Genomic DNA, 16,763 nt, shown 5'->3' on the forward strand with positions numbered 1-16,763 from the left:
AGGCAGGTTCGATTTTATAATTTAAAAATAAATTGGATAGGTATATGGATGAGAAAGGAATGGAGGGTTATGGTCTGAGTGCAGGTAGACGGGACTAGGTGAGAATAAGTGTCCGGCATGGACTAGAAGGGCCAAGATGGCCTGTTTCCGTGCTGTGATTGTTATATGGTTGATGAGTGTCAATAAAGGGGGCTTTCTCTGCTTGGCTGCCAGTGACTAGTGGAGTTCCGCAGGGCTCTGTGCTGGGGCCGCTACTCTTCACGTTGTATATTAGTGATTTGGACGAGGGGATTGAAGGCTTTGTGACCAAGTTTGCGGATGATCCGAAAATATGTGGAAGAGCAGGTAGTGTAGAGAAAGCAGGGATTCTGCAGTAGGAGTTGGACTGGGCAGAAAAGTGGCAGATGGAATATAGTGTAGCAAAGTGTGGAGTCATGCATTGTGGTAGTAGCAACAAAGGCATAGACTATTTTCTAAATGGGGGAGAGAATCCAGAAATCGGAGGTGCAAAAGGACTTGAGAGTGCTGGTTCAGGATTCCCTATGAGTGAATCTGCAAGTCGAATCAGTAGTAAAGAAACTGAATGCTAGCATTTATTTTGAGAGGGCTTGTATACAAAGACAGGGTTGTAATGTTGAGGCTCTATAAGGAGCTGGTCTTCTTGTCATGTTGCTGCACCTTTCCGTCACTTCATGACGCAGTCTCTGGCACGTGGGTTGAAGACCTTGAGATCTTCAGGTTTGCAGGTCTGTGGGAAGAGGGGGCAGGTAAATCAATGCTCCATAGTTTGGGTTGCCTCCCCGCAGTCACGTTCGGTTGGTCAAGATACAAGATATATTTATTTTTCACAGTGAAATATGATCACCATACACTAAAATAAAGAGCACAACACACGATAGATTTAAACATAAAACATCCCCACACAGCAGAATCAAAAGTTTCCCACTGTGAGGGAAGGCACCAAAGTCAGTCTCTTCCTCAAAGTTCACCCACGGTCGGGGCCTCCAGAGCCCTCCGCTTCGCCACTACTGGCAGCCCCCACTCAGGCCCGCTCGCCGAGTTGTTGGAACTCCGACATCGGGACTGCAGGCCAACCTCAGCGGCTTGGACTTCCAAAACGGACGCTTCCCACCAGAGTACGCAGCTCCCGACATCCCCAGGCCACGCCGAGCGGAGATTCAACACTGGTGGCCCTGGGCAAAGGGCCCCAGGGACTATGAGATGTCGGTCAGCACCACACGCATTGGGAGCTCTGCGAACTACAGCTCGATGATGTCGATGCTGCAGGCCCAATGCTCCAGAGCTCCAAACGGCAATCTGGGTAAGTATCGCCCGCTCCGCGGTGAATCCAGCCCCGCGATGTTGGAGCAGCAGGCCCCATGCTCCAGAGCTCCAAACGGTGATCCAGGTAGGTATCGCCCACGCCGCTGCTGCCGAAGCTCTGGTCCGGTACCTGGTCTCCGGTAGGAAAGGCCGCTCCGATCCAGTGGTAAGCCGCGAGGTGGGAGGCGAGGACGCGACGGTGAAATAGTCGCATCCCTGTCAGGAAGCGACTGGAAAACAGTTTCCCCCTTACCCCTCCCCCACATAGAAAAGCTAAAGTAACTCCTAAACAAACAGTTTAGACAAACTGAAATTTTAAAAAGGTGAAAAACAGACAGGCTGTAGGCAGAGGCGCCTTCAATGCAGCGCCCCCAGTGGTCTATGGTTGTTCTGCATGAGGGCTTTGTATCGTTCGACCCATGTTCTGAGGCGGTTGAGACAGAGCCAGACTGACCATGTCTCCTTCGCTCCCAATGGGTAGAGTGTCTGTGTGTGGGGTCTTGATTCTAGGTGCTGGTAAGGCCACATTTGGAATTGTGAGCAATTCTGGGCACCATATCTGAGGAAGGATGTGCTGGCTCTGGGGAGGGTCCAGAGGAGATCCCAGGAATTAGTAGGTTAACCTATGATGAGTGTTTGTTGGCACTGGGCCTGTACTCACTGGAGTTTAAAAGATTGAGGGGGGACCTCTTTCTCTCCCTCTATCTCTCTACCTCTATCCCTCCATTGGTTCCAGCCCAACATTGAAGAGCATTGTCCTTCCACCACAACCCACTGCCTTCTATGAGTAAAGCAGTTCCCAATCCATGACACCAAGTTAGTGTTAATCGTGCAACTTCTGCATTGGTTGACGAGGGGGAACTTTAACACATTTTGTTTAAAGGCAGTTGGCAGTGCCGCTGCCTGGCAGCGCCAGGGACCCGGTTTCATCCTGACCTCAGCGTGTGTGTGTGTGTGTGTGTCACATGTCCCAAAGACGTGCCGGTTTGTAGGTTAATTGCCTTCTGTAAAATAGCCCCTGGTGTGTAGGGTGTGGATAGGAACGGATGATCAGTGGTCGGCGTGGACTCGATGGGCCGAAGGGCCTGTTTCCATGGTGCATTTTTCAATCAGTCAATCGAAACCGGCCCTTTGGCCCACCGAGTCCGCGCTGACCACCTGTTGACAAGTGTTCCATGTTCACCTGCTGGGAAAGAGTGGGAATGATGGATGAGAGGGAGAGGAGAGAGGGAGACAGGGGGGGTGGGAAGAAGGATGGGTAGTCCAGGGGGGTGAGAGGGGAGGAGGGGTGAGAGGGGAGGAGGGGTGAGAGGGAAGGGGGGTGAGAGGAGGGGGGGTGAGAGGGAAGGGGGTGAGAGTGGAGGGGGGGTGAGAGGGGGGGAGGGGGGGGTGAGAGGGGAGGAGGGGTGAGAGGAGGGGGGATGAGAGGGGAGGGGGGTGAGAGGGAAGGGGGGGGTGAGAGGAGGGGGGGGTGAGAGGGGAGGGGGGGTGTGAGAGGGGGAGGAGGGGTGAGAGGAGGGGGGATGAGAGGGGAGGAGGGGTGAGAGGGAAGGGGGGGTGAGAGGAGGGGGGTGAGAGGGGAGGGGGGTGAGAGTGGAGGGGGGGGGTGAGAGGAGGGGGGATGAGAGGGGGGGGGGGGGGGGGGGGTGAGAGGGAAGGGGGGTGAGGGGAGGAAGGGGGGTGAGAGGGGAGGGGGGTGAGAGGAGGGGAGGTGAGAGGGGAGGGGGGGTGAGAGGAGGGGAGGTGAGAGGGGAGGGGGTGAGAGGAGGGGGGTGAGAGGGAAGGGGGGTGAGAGGAGGGGGGGGGAGAGGGGGGGGGGGGGGCAGGAGGGGAGTGGGGGGAAGGGGAGTGAGAGAACGAAGAGGAGGAGAAGGGGGACAAGAGGGACAGGGAAGGGAGAGTGAGGGGGGAGAAGAGCGGGTGGAGGTAAGAGGGGAGGGGGAGGGGGACGGGGAGGGGGTGGGAGAGGAGGGGAAACACAGAGACTGATGACCTCTCCCCCTTCCAGTCGAATCGCCGCGGCAAAATTGAATGCAACGATGGGACGGAGCCGGCTGCACTGGGGCTACGATCCGTGCGTTGTCTCATCAGTCACCCCATCTTCAGAACCAACAGCATGGTGAGGGGGGGGGGGGGAGGGGGAAAGGGAGGGGGGGAGGGGGGGGCAGTGGGATGTTCAGCCCGTGGGAGGGGTTCTAGCCCACCCCCAATTGGGCCCATGACCCCCCCCCCCCCTCTCTCTCCTCCCCATCTCTCTCTCTCTCCCCATCTCTCTATCTCCCCCATCTCTCTCTCCCTCATCTCTTTCTTCCCCATCTCTCTCTCCCCCCCCCTTCTCTCTCACCTCTCGCTCCCCCTGCTCTGACTCACGGCTGCCTTGTGTTGCCTCCGGCCCCGTCCCTCTCTCACCCACAGATGAAGTTCCACACGGTCTTCGACGTGGACCCGCAGGCGGACTGGAAGGACACGGTGGAAATCAGCGTCAACGCCAGCAGGTGACCACAGACCCCAGACCCCGGGGCGGTGGGGGGGGGGGGGGGGGGGGGGATGGGGGCAGATGGAAGGGGTAGTGAGGAGGGAGCGCTGTGGGGAGATGAGGGGGGGGTTGTGGGGGGGGGGGAGGGGGTACGTGTATTCCTATCGTGGGAACTGATTCCAGCTCAAACGTTCTCTGTTGCCAGTAACAATGAAGCCCATGACACACGAGGAAGTTTCCAATTAAAGCGCATCATAGTTAAATACGAGGTTAACGTCATCATCAAAGGGTGAGTGGCTGAAGCACAGACGCTCGGGAGGGGGAGGTGGGCTGTGAGGGGAGAGGGGATGTGAGTGGGAGGGTGGGGGAGGGGAAGGGTAGGTAAGAAGGGAGTGGGGAGTGGGAGTGGGGGATGTGAGGGGGAGGGGACAGAGGATCTGAAACGTTGTTTTATCTTGTCCCAGTATCGACTCTACACAATACATTAACTTCACGACGAGCAAGGCTGAAACAAAGACCATCTCTCACGCCTACAAGGTAACTCTCCCCCCGCTGCTCGTTTGCTCTCCCTCTCTTTCCCCCCCTCCCCTCCTCCCCAGCTCCAGGGCTGGGAGCGGTAACATTTAGAGGATGTGGAGGCTTTGGAGATGGTGCAAGGAGGTTTACCAGAATGTTGCCTGGATTAGAGCGTCTCAGCTACAGGGAGAGGTTGGACAGACGGACTGTTTCCTTTGGGACGTCAGAGGTTGAGGAGAGACCTGATCGAAGGATATTACCCCAGGGGGGTAAATTACCCGTCGGAACCTTTTTCACCCCCCGGGGTGGAAATGTCAAAGACGAGAGGGCAGAGATTTTAGGGCTAGAGGGGTCATTCTCCTCCCCTAACCTCGCTACCCCTCTGTCTTCCCTCACCTTCTTCTCCCCCCTCCACTCTCTCACCACTCTCCTCTCTCCCACTCTCCTCCCTCCCCCTCTCCTATCTTCCTCGTATCCTCTCTCTTCTCTCCCCATCTCCCCTTCACTCTCTGCCTCTCATTCTCATCCCTCGTTGCTTCATCCTCTCTCTCTCCCTTGACACTCTCAGCCCTCCTTCCTTTACCAGCTCTCTCCCAATGGGTGAACATAGAATTAGTGTGAATGGGTAATTGATGATTGGCATGGACCCGGTGGGCTGAAGGGTCTGTTGCCATTCCTGTTTCAGTTGACTGATTGAAAGATGCAGCACGGAAACAGGCCCTTCAGCCCACGGAATCCATGCTGACCATCGACCACCCATTCACACCAGTTCTCCATTATCCCACATTCTCATCCACTCCCTACACTCAGGGGAGATTAACAGAGGGTCAATTAACACACCACATGCACACATACACACAAACGGGCACACAGACACACATACACACACACTCTCAGACACACACACACACATATTCACACACACATACAAAAAGTAATCCTCCGTCAGTTTCGCCACCTCCAACGTGACCCCACCACTTGCCACATCTTCCCATCTCCCCCCATATCTGCCTTCCGCAAAGACCGCTCCCTCCATAACTCCCTTGTCAATTCTTCCCTTCCCTCTCGTACCACCCCCTCCCCGGACACTTTCCCTTGCAACCGCAAGAGATGCAACACTTGTCCCTTTACCTCCCCCCTCGACTCCGTTCAAGGACCCAAGCAATCGTTCCAGGTGCGACAGAGGTTTACCTGCATCTCTTCCAACCTCATCTATTGCGTCCGCTGCTCTAGATGTCAGCAGATCTATATCGGTGAGACCAAGCGGAGGTTGGGCGATCGTTTCGCCGAACACCTCCGCTCGGTCCGCAATAACCAAGCTGACCTCCCGGTGGCTCAGCACTTCAACTCCCCCTCCCACTCCGTCTCTGACCTCTCTGTCCTGGGTCTCCTCCATGGCCACAGCGAGCAGCACCGGAAATTGGAGGAACAGCACCTCATATTCCGTTTGGGGAGTCTGCATCCCGGGGGCATGAACATCGAATTCTCCCAATTTTGTTAGTCCTTGCTGTCTCCTCCCCTTCCTCAGCCCCCCTGCTGTCTCCTCCCATCCCCCAGCCTTCGGGCTCCTCCTCCTTTTCCCTTTCTTGTCCCCGCCCACCCCCGCCCCCGATCAGTCTGAAGAAGGGTTTCGGCCCGAAACGTTGCCTATTTCCTTCGCTCCATAGATGCTTCTGCACCCGCTGAGTTTCTCCAGCTTTTTTGTGTAACATTCACACACACACACATACATGCGTGTGCACACATACACATGAACACATACACACCTACACTCACGCCTACACACAAACACACACCCATACACAAGCATAGACACGTACACACACACACACACATCCATACATACACACACATATATATACACACACACTCAAAACAACATACACACTTACACACACATATACATATACAGACCCATACACACATACAGACACACTCACACGTACACAGCCACACACCTATACACACACACACCCATACACATACATACATGTGCACGCACAAAAACACACCAACCCACACACATGCAAACATACATAAGCACACAAATCCACACAAACACACACACTTACACACACATGCACAAACACACACACAAACTTATGCACATTCAAACACACATACACATATACACTCAAACACACATACAGACTGACACATACACACAAATTCATACACACAGACACATACACACACACAGCTAGACATATACTTACATATATACACATAATCACACACATACACACCAACACACACCTACACACACATACATGCGCACGCAGACACAGACACATTCAAACACATGCACATGCTCCTATGCACACAAGCACACACATACACCTACACACACACACCAGCACACCCACACTCACACACACACACAAACACATACACACACTCACACACAGACACACTAGATAAACTACATCCACTGGCTCCCCTTCATCCATTTTGCTTGTCACATTCTCAAAAAATTCCAGAAGATTAGTCAAGCCTGATTTCCCTTTCATAAATCCATGTTAACTTGGACTAATCCTTCTACTGCTATCCAAATTCCCCATTATTACCTCTTTAATAATTGACTCCAGCATTTTTCCCACCACCCACGTAGTCAGGCTAACTGGTCTGTACTTCCTCTCGCCCCACTCTCGCTTTCTATCTCTCCCCTTTCTTGAAAAGTGGGATAACATTAGCTATCCTCCAATCCACAGGAACTAATCCTGAATCTATTGAACATTGGAAAATAATCACCAATGCGTCCACTATTTCTAGAGCCACCTCCCTGAGGACCCTGGGATACAGACCATCAGGCACAAGAGATGTATTATCCTTCAGTCCCATTAACCTACCCAATACTCTTTCTCATCTAATGAAAATTTATTTCAGTTCCTCTACCCCCTTAGATCCTCTGTCCTCCAGTACCTGGGAGATTGTTTGTGTCTTCCTTAGTGAAGACAGATCTGAAGTACCTGTTCAACTCTTCTGCCATTTCCTTATTGCCCATAATAATTTCACCCGTGTCTGCCTTCAAGGGGCCCACATTTGACTTTGCTACTCTTTTTCCCTTAACATATCTGAAACGTTTACTGTCCTTCTTTATATTCCTGGCCAGCTTCCCCTCGTACTTCATCTTTTCAGCCTGTATTGCCCGTTTTGTTTCCTTCTGTTGCCCTATGAAAGTTTCCCAATCCCCTGGCTTCCGGCTACTCTTTTGTGTTTTTCTTTTAGTTTTATTCTATCCCTAACTTCTCTTGTCAGGCACGGTTGCCTCCTACTCCCCTTAGAATCTTTCTTCCTTTTTGGAATGAAATTATCCTGCGTCTTCTAGATTATGCCCAGAAATTCCTGCCATTGCTGTTCCACCATCATTCCTGCTAGGATCCCTTTCCGGTCTACCTTGACCAGCTCCCCTCTCATGCCTTCATAGTCCCCTTTGTTCAACTACATCACTGACACTTCCGATTTAACGTTCTCCTTCTCAAATTGCAGATTAAACTAATCATATTATGGTCACTACCTCCAAGCCAGGCACGTGCCGTGAGTAATTACTCAGGGTAGGCAGTCAGTCGGCTTTTAAAAAAAAAACTTAAACCGCGCATGCGCAGATTGTTCTCTCCCTTAAAATAAAAAAAATTAAAATAAAATCAGTAACAATTCAATTTGCCCAAGGCTTCCAAGTCTCCTTTATTCTGCATTACTGAATGGGTGGGGGGTGAAGGGTGATGGCAGGTGGAGAGATGGTGGGAAAAACGGGAGCACACCGGGACAAGATGAATCAGTTGTCATCTTATTGAATGAAAACACTTGTGCAAGGGACCAATTGGGGGGAGAGTTCCTTTCACAGCGTGTGGCGAGTCTGACCAGGGGTAAAGTTGCGGAGAAGGCAGGAGGTGGTCGGCGATCATGCCAGTAACTCACTCACTCATCGCTGCTGCGGCGCTCAGGACGTGGAGCCACCGCATTGTGGCCAGGGGGATAGAAACAGCTCAGGTAGCTGCGAGTGGCTGCCAGGACCTGCCACTTCAGCCCCTTCTGCCGGCCTGCTCACCTTTGGCAGTGCTCTCTGTCTGAACACCTCTCACCTGCCTCTCGCCGACTTCGCTCATGTCAGCCGCTTCCTGCAAATCCTTAAATTCCCACAGCCGAGTAACCTTAATCGAGCTGTCGGAATTTAAGGATTTGCGGGAAACAGCTGACATGAGTGAGGCCGGCAAGCGGCAGGAGAGAGTTTTTTAGACAGAGAGATGCCAGAGGTGAGCGGGGGCCGTCAGAAGGCGCTGACGTGGCGGTCGCTCACAGCCACCCGAGCTATTTCTCCCCCCGCCTCAATGCAGTGGCATTCCACGCCACCGTGCAAGGAGCGTAGCAAGTGCCATGAATCCGACCCCCTCCTTCACAACACTCCTGTCCTCCCCACAACTTTACCCCGGGCCCGACTCCCCAAACGATGTGAAAGGAACTCTTTCCCACCCCGGGAAATATGGTATTTAAAAACATATAGCACTAAGAAATGTACTTACCACATTGTCGGTACACAAACTCCATTCTTCTGTGTTTGTTTCCTAAGATACTCTTCAGATAATGGCAATTCATATTTGAAAAACCCGCCAAGAAACTAGCGCTGTAGGCTGTTACGCCTGCACAGTACTGCAAAGGCAGAGTTTCAGCTGCCTTCAGCTCCCCTTGAAATTGACAGCTTGAAGCAGCGCTGACGGCACATGGGCTGCACAGACCTTCCCGTGTTGCAAGTGCTGCAGATGAAAGGCACGGAGAATTATGCCTACCTAATAGATCGATCTCTTAGATAGGCATAATTAACCATATAACATATAACCATCTAACAATTGCAGCACGGAAACAGGCCATCTCGACCCTTCTAGTCCGTGCCGAACACGTATTCTCCCCTAGTCCCATATACCTGCATTCAGACCATAACTCTCCATTCCTTTCCTGTCCATATAACTATCCAATTTATTTTTAAATGATAAAAACAAACCTGCCTCCACCACCTTCACTGGAAGCTCATTCCACACAGCCACCACTCTCTGAGTTCTTGTTCCCCCTCATGTTACCCCTAAACGTCTGTCCATTAATTCTCAAGTCATGTCCCCTTGTTTGAATCTTCCCTAATCTCAGTGGGAAAAGCTTATCCACGTCAAATTCTCCCATGCCTTTACTATTTATATTTTGTAATTACCATTTTATAATTTTAGTCGGGGTAGGCAGTGCCTTCCTTGCACGTGCCTGCTCCAAGCGGTTCCTTTACCTCGAGTTCTCTTATCATATCTGGTTCATTGGACAACACTAAATCCAGAATTGACTTTTCTCTGGTCGGGTCCATTACAAGCTGTTCTAAGAATCCATCTCAGAGGCATTCTACAAACTCTCTTTCGTGGGATCTTCTATGGTTTTATGGTTATATGGATCCTGAACCAACCTGATTTCCCAGTCTGCATATTGAAATCCCCCATCACCACAGTGGCATTACCTTTGTTACATGCCAGTTTTAACTCCTACTTCAACTTACACCCTACATCCGGGCTACTATTTGTAGATAACACCAATTAGTGTCTTGTTGCCTTTACAATTCCTGAACTCAATACACAGTGACTCTACCTCGTCAGTCCCTATGTCTTCCTTCGCAAGGGACTGAATTTCATCCCTCACCAGCAGAGCTACCCCCCCTCCCCCTCCTCTGCCCACTTGCCTGTCCTTTCTATAGGATGTCTAACCCTGAATATTGTTCCCAGGCCCAATCCTCCTGCAGCCACGTCTCAGTAATCCCCACAATGTCATATCTACCAACCTCTAACTGAGCCTCAAGTTCATCTACTTTACTTCTTACACCACACATTCATATACAATATTTTTAATACCTTACGCATCTCACCTTTCACAACGATCCCTGTTACACTTGGCCATACTCTCCTCCCCATTGGTGAGCTTTTGTACCGTGTGAATTTTAGACAGCGCTCCCCTGCTTGCCGTGGCCCCCGCCTTTGCGATGTGTGTGTGTGTGTATGTGTTCCACTCTGACAGTCGCTGTTCCAGTTCCCGGTTTTTCAGGCAATTGCCGGCAACTTGACAGTCGCCGCAGTGCTGAAAAATCACCGAACGTGGGACAGGCCCATAACACTACTGCTGTGCTATTGTGCCAACCCTACGTTTTATATTATCACCCAGAATATCTATGTTGGTGCATTGCTTTAGGGTGAGAGGGGCAGAGTTTAATGGAGATAGGGGGGGCGGCGGGCGGGCGGGAAGTGGGGGGTTAACAGAGACGGGAGGGGGGTCGCTAAATCTAACTGAAAACATCCAATGAATCGGCCTCCATTGCTTTCTGTGGCAGAGAATTCCACAGATTCACAACTCGCTGGGTGAAAACATTTTTCATCTCAATCCTAATTCGCCTCAATGGCCAGTTTATACTTAAACTGTGACCCCTGGTTCTGGACTCTCCCAACATCAGAAACATTTTTCCTGTATTAGAGAAGGGGGTGAGAGGGGCACATGTGAGGGGGGGGGGACAAGTGAGGGGGGAGTGGGTGAGGAGGTAGGGATGGAGAATGGGATGGGGAGGGAGAAGGTGGGTGGGGGTGCAAAAAGGGGGTGGGGTGGGAGGGGGAGAGAGGTATGGGTGGGAGGGGGTGGGGTGGGAGGGAGAGAGGTATGGGTGGGAGGGGGTGGGGAGGGAGAAGGGGGATGGGTGGGTGGGAGGGAGAGGGGTATGGGAGGGAGAGGGGGGGGTGGGGGGAGAGGTGGGTGGGTGGGTGGGAGGGAGAGGTATGGGTGGGAGAGGGAGACTGGGATGGGGAGGGAGAGGGGGGGTGGGAGAAGGGGTGGGAGGAGAGAGGGAGAGGGGGATGGGGAGAGAGGAGAAGCCCCCAACTGACAAGCTCTACCCCTTCAGGTGGAAAACTTGGAGCAGCGGAGTCTTGCTGTGAGCATCACCTTCCTCGTCCATGTGAAGATCTGGCCGGGCCTGACCTGGGATGACCTGCAAGTGTCCAGCCCCTGGGTGAGGAAGAGGAGAGGGGAGAGTGGAGCGGGGAGGGGAGGGGGGAGAGAGAGAAGGGAAAGAGTGTGGGGAAGAGTTGTAGAGAGAGTGATAGGTTTGTGGGGGTAGAGGGTGAGAGGGGAGGAAGGTGGGGGAGAGAGAGAGAGATGTGTGGTGAGAGTGGGATGGGGAGAGGGATGCAGGGGAGAGCAAGGAGGGAGAAGGGAGAAAGTATGGGGAAGGGGTGCATGGAGAGGGTATGGGGAACGAGGGTAGTGAGGTAGAGGGGGTGAATAGAGGGGGTATGAGTGCTGGGGGGAGAGAAGGGAGGGGAAAGCAGGGTGTGCAGAGAGGGGGGAGACTGGGGAGGTGGGGAGCGCGAGAGAGGGGGGGGTGTGCGGTCTCTCTCCTCACGTACTCCTCTCTCTCCCCTAGATTAGGGTCAAGTCCTGTCAGAAGAAGTTGGACTTGCCTCAGATTGAGGAGATGGACCCCTCAAAGGTACTAGACATCCTCCCCCCCTCCTCCATCCCCCCCCTCTCTACCCCTCATCCTTCTTTCCCCCTCCTCAGCCCCCCTCATCTCTTTCCCTCCTCCTTCTCCCCCGCTCTTCCCCTCCACCTACCCCTCTCCCCACTTCTCCTCCATCTCTCACCCTCATCCCTCCCACTCCCTCCTCCTCCCCTTCTCTCCCCTCCATCTCCCGCTCTCCCCACCACCTTCCCCCTCTCTCCCTCTCCTCCTTCCTCTACACCTCCCCCACATCCCTTGCCCCTCCCCCTTCTCTCCTCCTCATCTTCCCCCTCCTCCTCCTATCACCCTCCCTCTCCCCCTCCTCCATATCCCAGTCTCCTACCATCTCTCTTCCTCTTGTTCCCCTCTCTCTCTTTGCCCTCTTCACCTTCCCACCTTTCCCTCTCCCCTCCCTCCCTTTCCCCCTCTCCCTCCCTCAGCCCTCATCACCTCCCTCCCCCTACCTCTGTCCCTCCTTCTACCCCACCCCCTCCCCCTCCCCCTCCCTGCCCTCTCTCCTTCACTCTCTCTCACCCCAACAGAAGTGTAACAAGACCTCCTGCACTCTGTTTGTCTGTGACATCCAATCCTTGAGATACAGAGACCATCTGGTCTTCAACATCGCTGGAAACATCAGCTGGTCCAATCCCGCACTGGTGAGGAGCGATGGAGCGTTGTGGGAGAGGAGGGGAGGAACAGCACACTGAGGGGAGGGGAGGGTGAGGGGAAGGGAGGAACAGCACACTGTGGGAGGGGAGGGGCGGCACACTGAGATGGGGAGGGGGGAGGGGAGGGGACGGTGAAGCACACTGCGGGAGGGGACGGGGAGGGGACTGGGAGGGGAGGGGAGGGGATGGGGAGGGGAGGGGACGGTGAAGCAAACTGCGGGGGGGGGGGGGGACTGGGAGGAGAGGGGGAGGAACGGGGAGGGGGGGGGGACGGGGAAGCACACTGCGGGAGGGGACTGGGAGGGGAGGGGAGGGGATGGGGAGGGGAGGGGATGTGGAGGGGAGGGGACGTGGAAGCACACTGCGGGAGGGGACGGGGAGGGGAGGGGACGTTGCGACATACTGCGGGAGGGGGGAGGGCAGATGAGAGCAGGGAGCTGCAGGATGAATATCCATATTTCCAATTCCCTGACAGCTGAAAGCTGAGGAATTGAAGCTGAGCAGCTTCGCGAGGGTGCGGTACGATGAGAAGAAATACATCCACATCTCTCAGGCAACAACCAAGTTCAAGGAGGCAACGGTGAGACAGAAGGGAGTAGTGGCCGCGGGCAGGGAGGGGAGTCACAGACGGGGACTGGGGATGGAGACGGGGAGGGGGGTCGCCGAAACGGGGAAGGGGGTGACAGACCCGGGGAGTGGGGTCACAGAGATGGGGAGGAGGTTGTCGTGGTGAGATGGGAGAGGGTTAGAGACGGGGATGGGGGTTAAAGGCGGGGAGAGGGTCTAGGAGCCGGAGTGGTAGTGAGGGATGAGGGGAAGGGGAGTAATAAGGGGGGGGGGGGGGGGAGGTGGGTGCTGGGGCGCTCCCTGACATGGCATCTTCTGTTCCCGGCAGGTGGCCACACGGGTGGAGGTGGTGAAGGAGCAGAATATGCTGCCAGTGATCGTGGGCAGCACAGTGGGAGGCCTGATCCTGCTGCTCATTGTGGCCGCCGTCCTCTACAAGGTGAGAGAGGGGAGGTGAGGTAAAGGTTGGGGGGAAGGCAGCGGGGGAGAGGGGCGCTAGGGTGAGATAAGGAGGGTCAGAGGGGAGGGGGCAACTGCAGAGTTGGCCATGACCCTGTCCCCAGGCCGGAGCGCCCCCTACAGGCCAGTTGGAAGGACAATGTGTTCATTCCAGTTCTAGTCTTACCCCCCTAATGTTCAGTCAAACACTGAATACGAACACTGGAAATCTAACTCTCTCCATTGTACAACTCCCATACAATGCCTATTCCAATACCACGGGTCCAATCTTTGTCTCTACTCGTACAAGCCCATCAGCCTCGTGTGAATAGAATAACTCCAGAAGATCAGCACACTCCAATGTGTTATCCCAGAAGATCGGCACACCTCAATGTGTTCTCCCCTCTTTTATACTCTTACAGACCCGTGGCGCGAAAATATATGGGGGAAGGGGGGGACCCCAACAAGCCAATTATCAATATGGATCACAAAATACATTGAATGACAGTTTCCTAACCCAATCACAAAACATCACATAACATAGTTTCAATAAAAACCACAGTGGGAAACAATTCTGCTCGGTAAAGAAACATTCTACCAGGTAAACTAAACAGTTTGGGCAAGGCCCCTCTCCTTGACCAATCACGAGTAACAGCGCGAAGACCATGCAACATAGTCGGCAACATTATTCTAACCCATTATTTCCCAAACAATCCCAAGCATGCATTTGCAACAGGACCTAGATCCTTCTGCAAAATCTTATACATATTGACAATTAAAGCCCACCTGGACATCAACTTACATTCAATCCCTTCCCAGGCTACAGACACCCTGGAGCCATAATCCTCATGGTCTTTGCAGCTTTTACACAATATGACAAGCAGGTTTTACAGAAGCAGAAATCCTCCATTTTGTCAAGCACCCAAAATGCCTGATATTATCAAATGCTGCCCCCTACAGGCCGCAAAACATAGAAAAAAGGTGCAGGAGAAGGCTATTCGGCCCTTTGAGCCATCGCCGCCATTCAATGTGATCATGGCTGATCATCCAACATCAGTATCCCGTTGGTACACAAAAATGCTGGAGTAACTCAGCGGGTGCAGCAGCGTCTATGGAGCGAAGGAAATAGGCAAAGTTTTGTGCCGAAACCTTTCTTCAGACTGGGGGGGCGGGGAGAAGAAATGAAAAAGGAGGAGGAGGAGCCCGAAGGCTGAGAGATGGGATGAGACAGCAACGGCTAACAAAATTGGGAGAATTCAATGTTCATGCCCCCAGGATGCAGACTCCCCAAGCGGAATATACCTCATACAGTCTGAAGAAGGGTTTCGGCCCGAAACGTTGCCTATTTCCTTTGCTCCATAGATGCTGCTGCACCCGCTAAGTTTCACCCGCATTTTTGTGTACCTTCGATTTTCCAGCATCTGCAGTTCCTTCTTAAACACTTCAGTATCCCGTTCCTGCTTCCCCCCCATGTCCTTTGATTCCCTTAGCCCAAACAACTAAATCTAACTCTCTTCAAAAGGAGGGACAGTACTGCCCCCTATAGGCCGGGAGGGTCAGTGCTGCCCCCTAAAGGCCGAGAGGGTCAGTGCTGTCTCCTACAGGCCGGGTGGAGGCGGGACAGTACTGCCCCCTATAGGCCAGGAGAGTCAGTGCTGTCTCCTGCAAGCCGGGAGGAGGATGAACAGAGCCGCCCCCTACAGGCAGGGAGGAAGAAGGCAATGCTGCCACCTAGAGGCCGGGAGGAGGGACAGTGCTGCCCCCTATAGGCTGGGAGGGTCAGTTCTGTCTCCTACAGGCCGGGAGGGTCAGTGCTATCTCCTACAGGCCGGGAGGAGGGGGACAGTACTGCCCCCTATAGGCCGGGAGAGTCAGTGCTGTCTCCTACAGGCCGGGAGGAGGAGGGACAGTGCTGCTCCCTAAAGGCCGGGAGGAGGATGAACAGAGTTGCCCCCTACAGGCAGGGAGGAAGGGGGGCAATGCTGTCACCTAGAGGCCGGGAGGATGAACAGTGCTGCCCCCGAAAGGCTGGGAGGATGAGGGAGAGAGCTGCCCCCGCTACAGGCCAGGAGGAGAGATAATGCTGCCCTCTACAGGTTGGGAGGACAATGCTGCCCCATACACGCTGGGAGGGTCTGTGCTGCCACCTACAGGCCTGGACGGACTGTGCTGCCCTCGAAGGAGGCTAATCCCTGTTCTCCCCCCACTCCCACTGCAGGTCGGATTCTTCAAACGGGGCTTCAAGGAGAAGCTGGAAGAGGCGACGGATGAGACTGGAGATGCGGGGGGAGCGGTGGACCAGCCCAGTGTGCCCCAGGCCTGAGGCCACTTTGCCGTCCAGGGCACCACCACCCATCCCAAACACCCACCAGACCCACCCCATGAAGATCCTCCATCATGTTCCACTCCCCTCCATTCCCCTTTATGATGGTCTCCTACCCTCCAAACCCAACCATGCCATTCTCTATATCTCCAAAAAAGAGTTTTGGCCCGAAACGTTGCCTATTTCCTTCACTCCATAGATGGTGCTGCACCCGCTAAGTTTATCCAGCACTTTTGTCTACCTTGTATATCTCCAAATCCCTCTACTCCGGTCCCACTACTCAAAAACCCTCCCCCCCCCCCCCCCCCCCCCCCCCCCCCCCCCCCCCCCCCCCCCCCCCCCCCCCCCCCCCCCCCCCCCCCCCCCCCCCCCCCCCCCCCCCCCCCCCCCCCCCCCCCCCCCCCCCCCCCCCCCCCTCCCAAACCCTTCCATGCCAGTCCATACACCAAACCCCTCCACCCTGGTCCTCTCCCCTCCCTCTAAACCCTTCCGTCGGGGTCCCAACCCCTCCACGAGGCTCCGATTTCCCTCCAAACCCCTCCCTACCTGTGTGTCATTGTCACATCTCCATCAATGGTGTTCCTGAGGGTTCCAGGCCTCGCCCTAAACCCCTCTCCCCTCTTTGTTTTTCACCCCCTTCCCCCTCTCCCTCTCTCTCTCCCCTCTTGCACCACAGCTTTGTTCCTTTCTATTTATCCCGCAGACACTCCCCCCTTCACTGGGCTACCCCCTGAACCCACTTCCCCTCCCCCTTCCTATATGTCATCTCCATCTTACTCCCTCCTGCTCTATCCCCCTCCCTCCATCCTTCCATCACTCTCTAAACACAACCTCTTTACCCCCTCACCGCCTTCAATGCACAACTCACTTTGAAACTGGTCTCTCACCCCTCGAATCGTCGATAGATCTGATCCCCAAAACTCCCTCTGATATACGGTACGT

At 54.2% G+C, this 16,763-nt stretch overlaps 1 protein-coding gene across 1 annotated transcript in view; it reads left to right on the forward strand.

Annotated features, from left to right (window-relative positions):
- The window catches only part of LOC129715683 (integrin alpha-X-like), a 118,714-nt gene extending 102,583 nt beyond the window's left edge, over window positions 1-16,131 (forward strand). Inside the window, 10 exon segments of the mRNA XM_055665542.1 lie at window positions 3,332-3,442; window positions 3,739-3,818; window positions 4,005-4,088; window positions 4,264-4,336; window positions 11,226-11,333; window positions 11,748-11,813; window positions 12,368-12,481; window positions 12,969-13,073; window positions 13,389-13,499; window positions 15,717-16,131. Coding sequence (XP_055521517.1) covers window positions 3,332-3,442; window positions 3,739-3,818; window positions 4,005-4,088; window positions 4,264-4,336; window positions 11,226-11,333; window positions 11,748-11,813; window positions 12,368-12,481; window positions 12,969-13,073; window positions 13,389-13,499; window positions 15,717-15,821 — 957 coding nt within the window. The 3' untranslated portion in view covers window positions 15,822-16,131.
- Window positions 16,132-16,763: the final 632 nt, after the last annotated feature.

This window comes from Leucoraja erinacea, unplaced genomic scaffold, assembly GCF_028641065.1.
Source record: "Leucoraja erinacea ecotype New England unplaced genomic scaffold, Leri_hhj_1 Leri_131S, whole genome shotgun sequence".
Lineage (NCBI taxonomy): Eukaryota > Metazoa > Chordata > Chondrichthyes > Rajiformes > Rajidae > Leucoraja > Leucoraja erinaceus.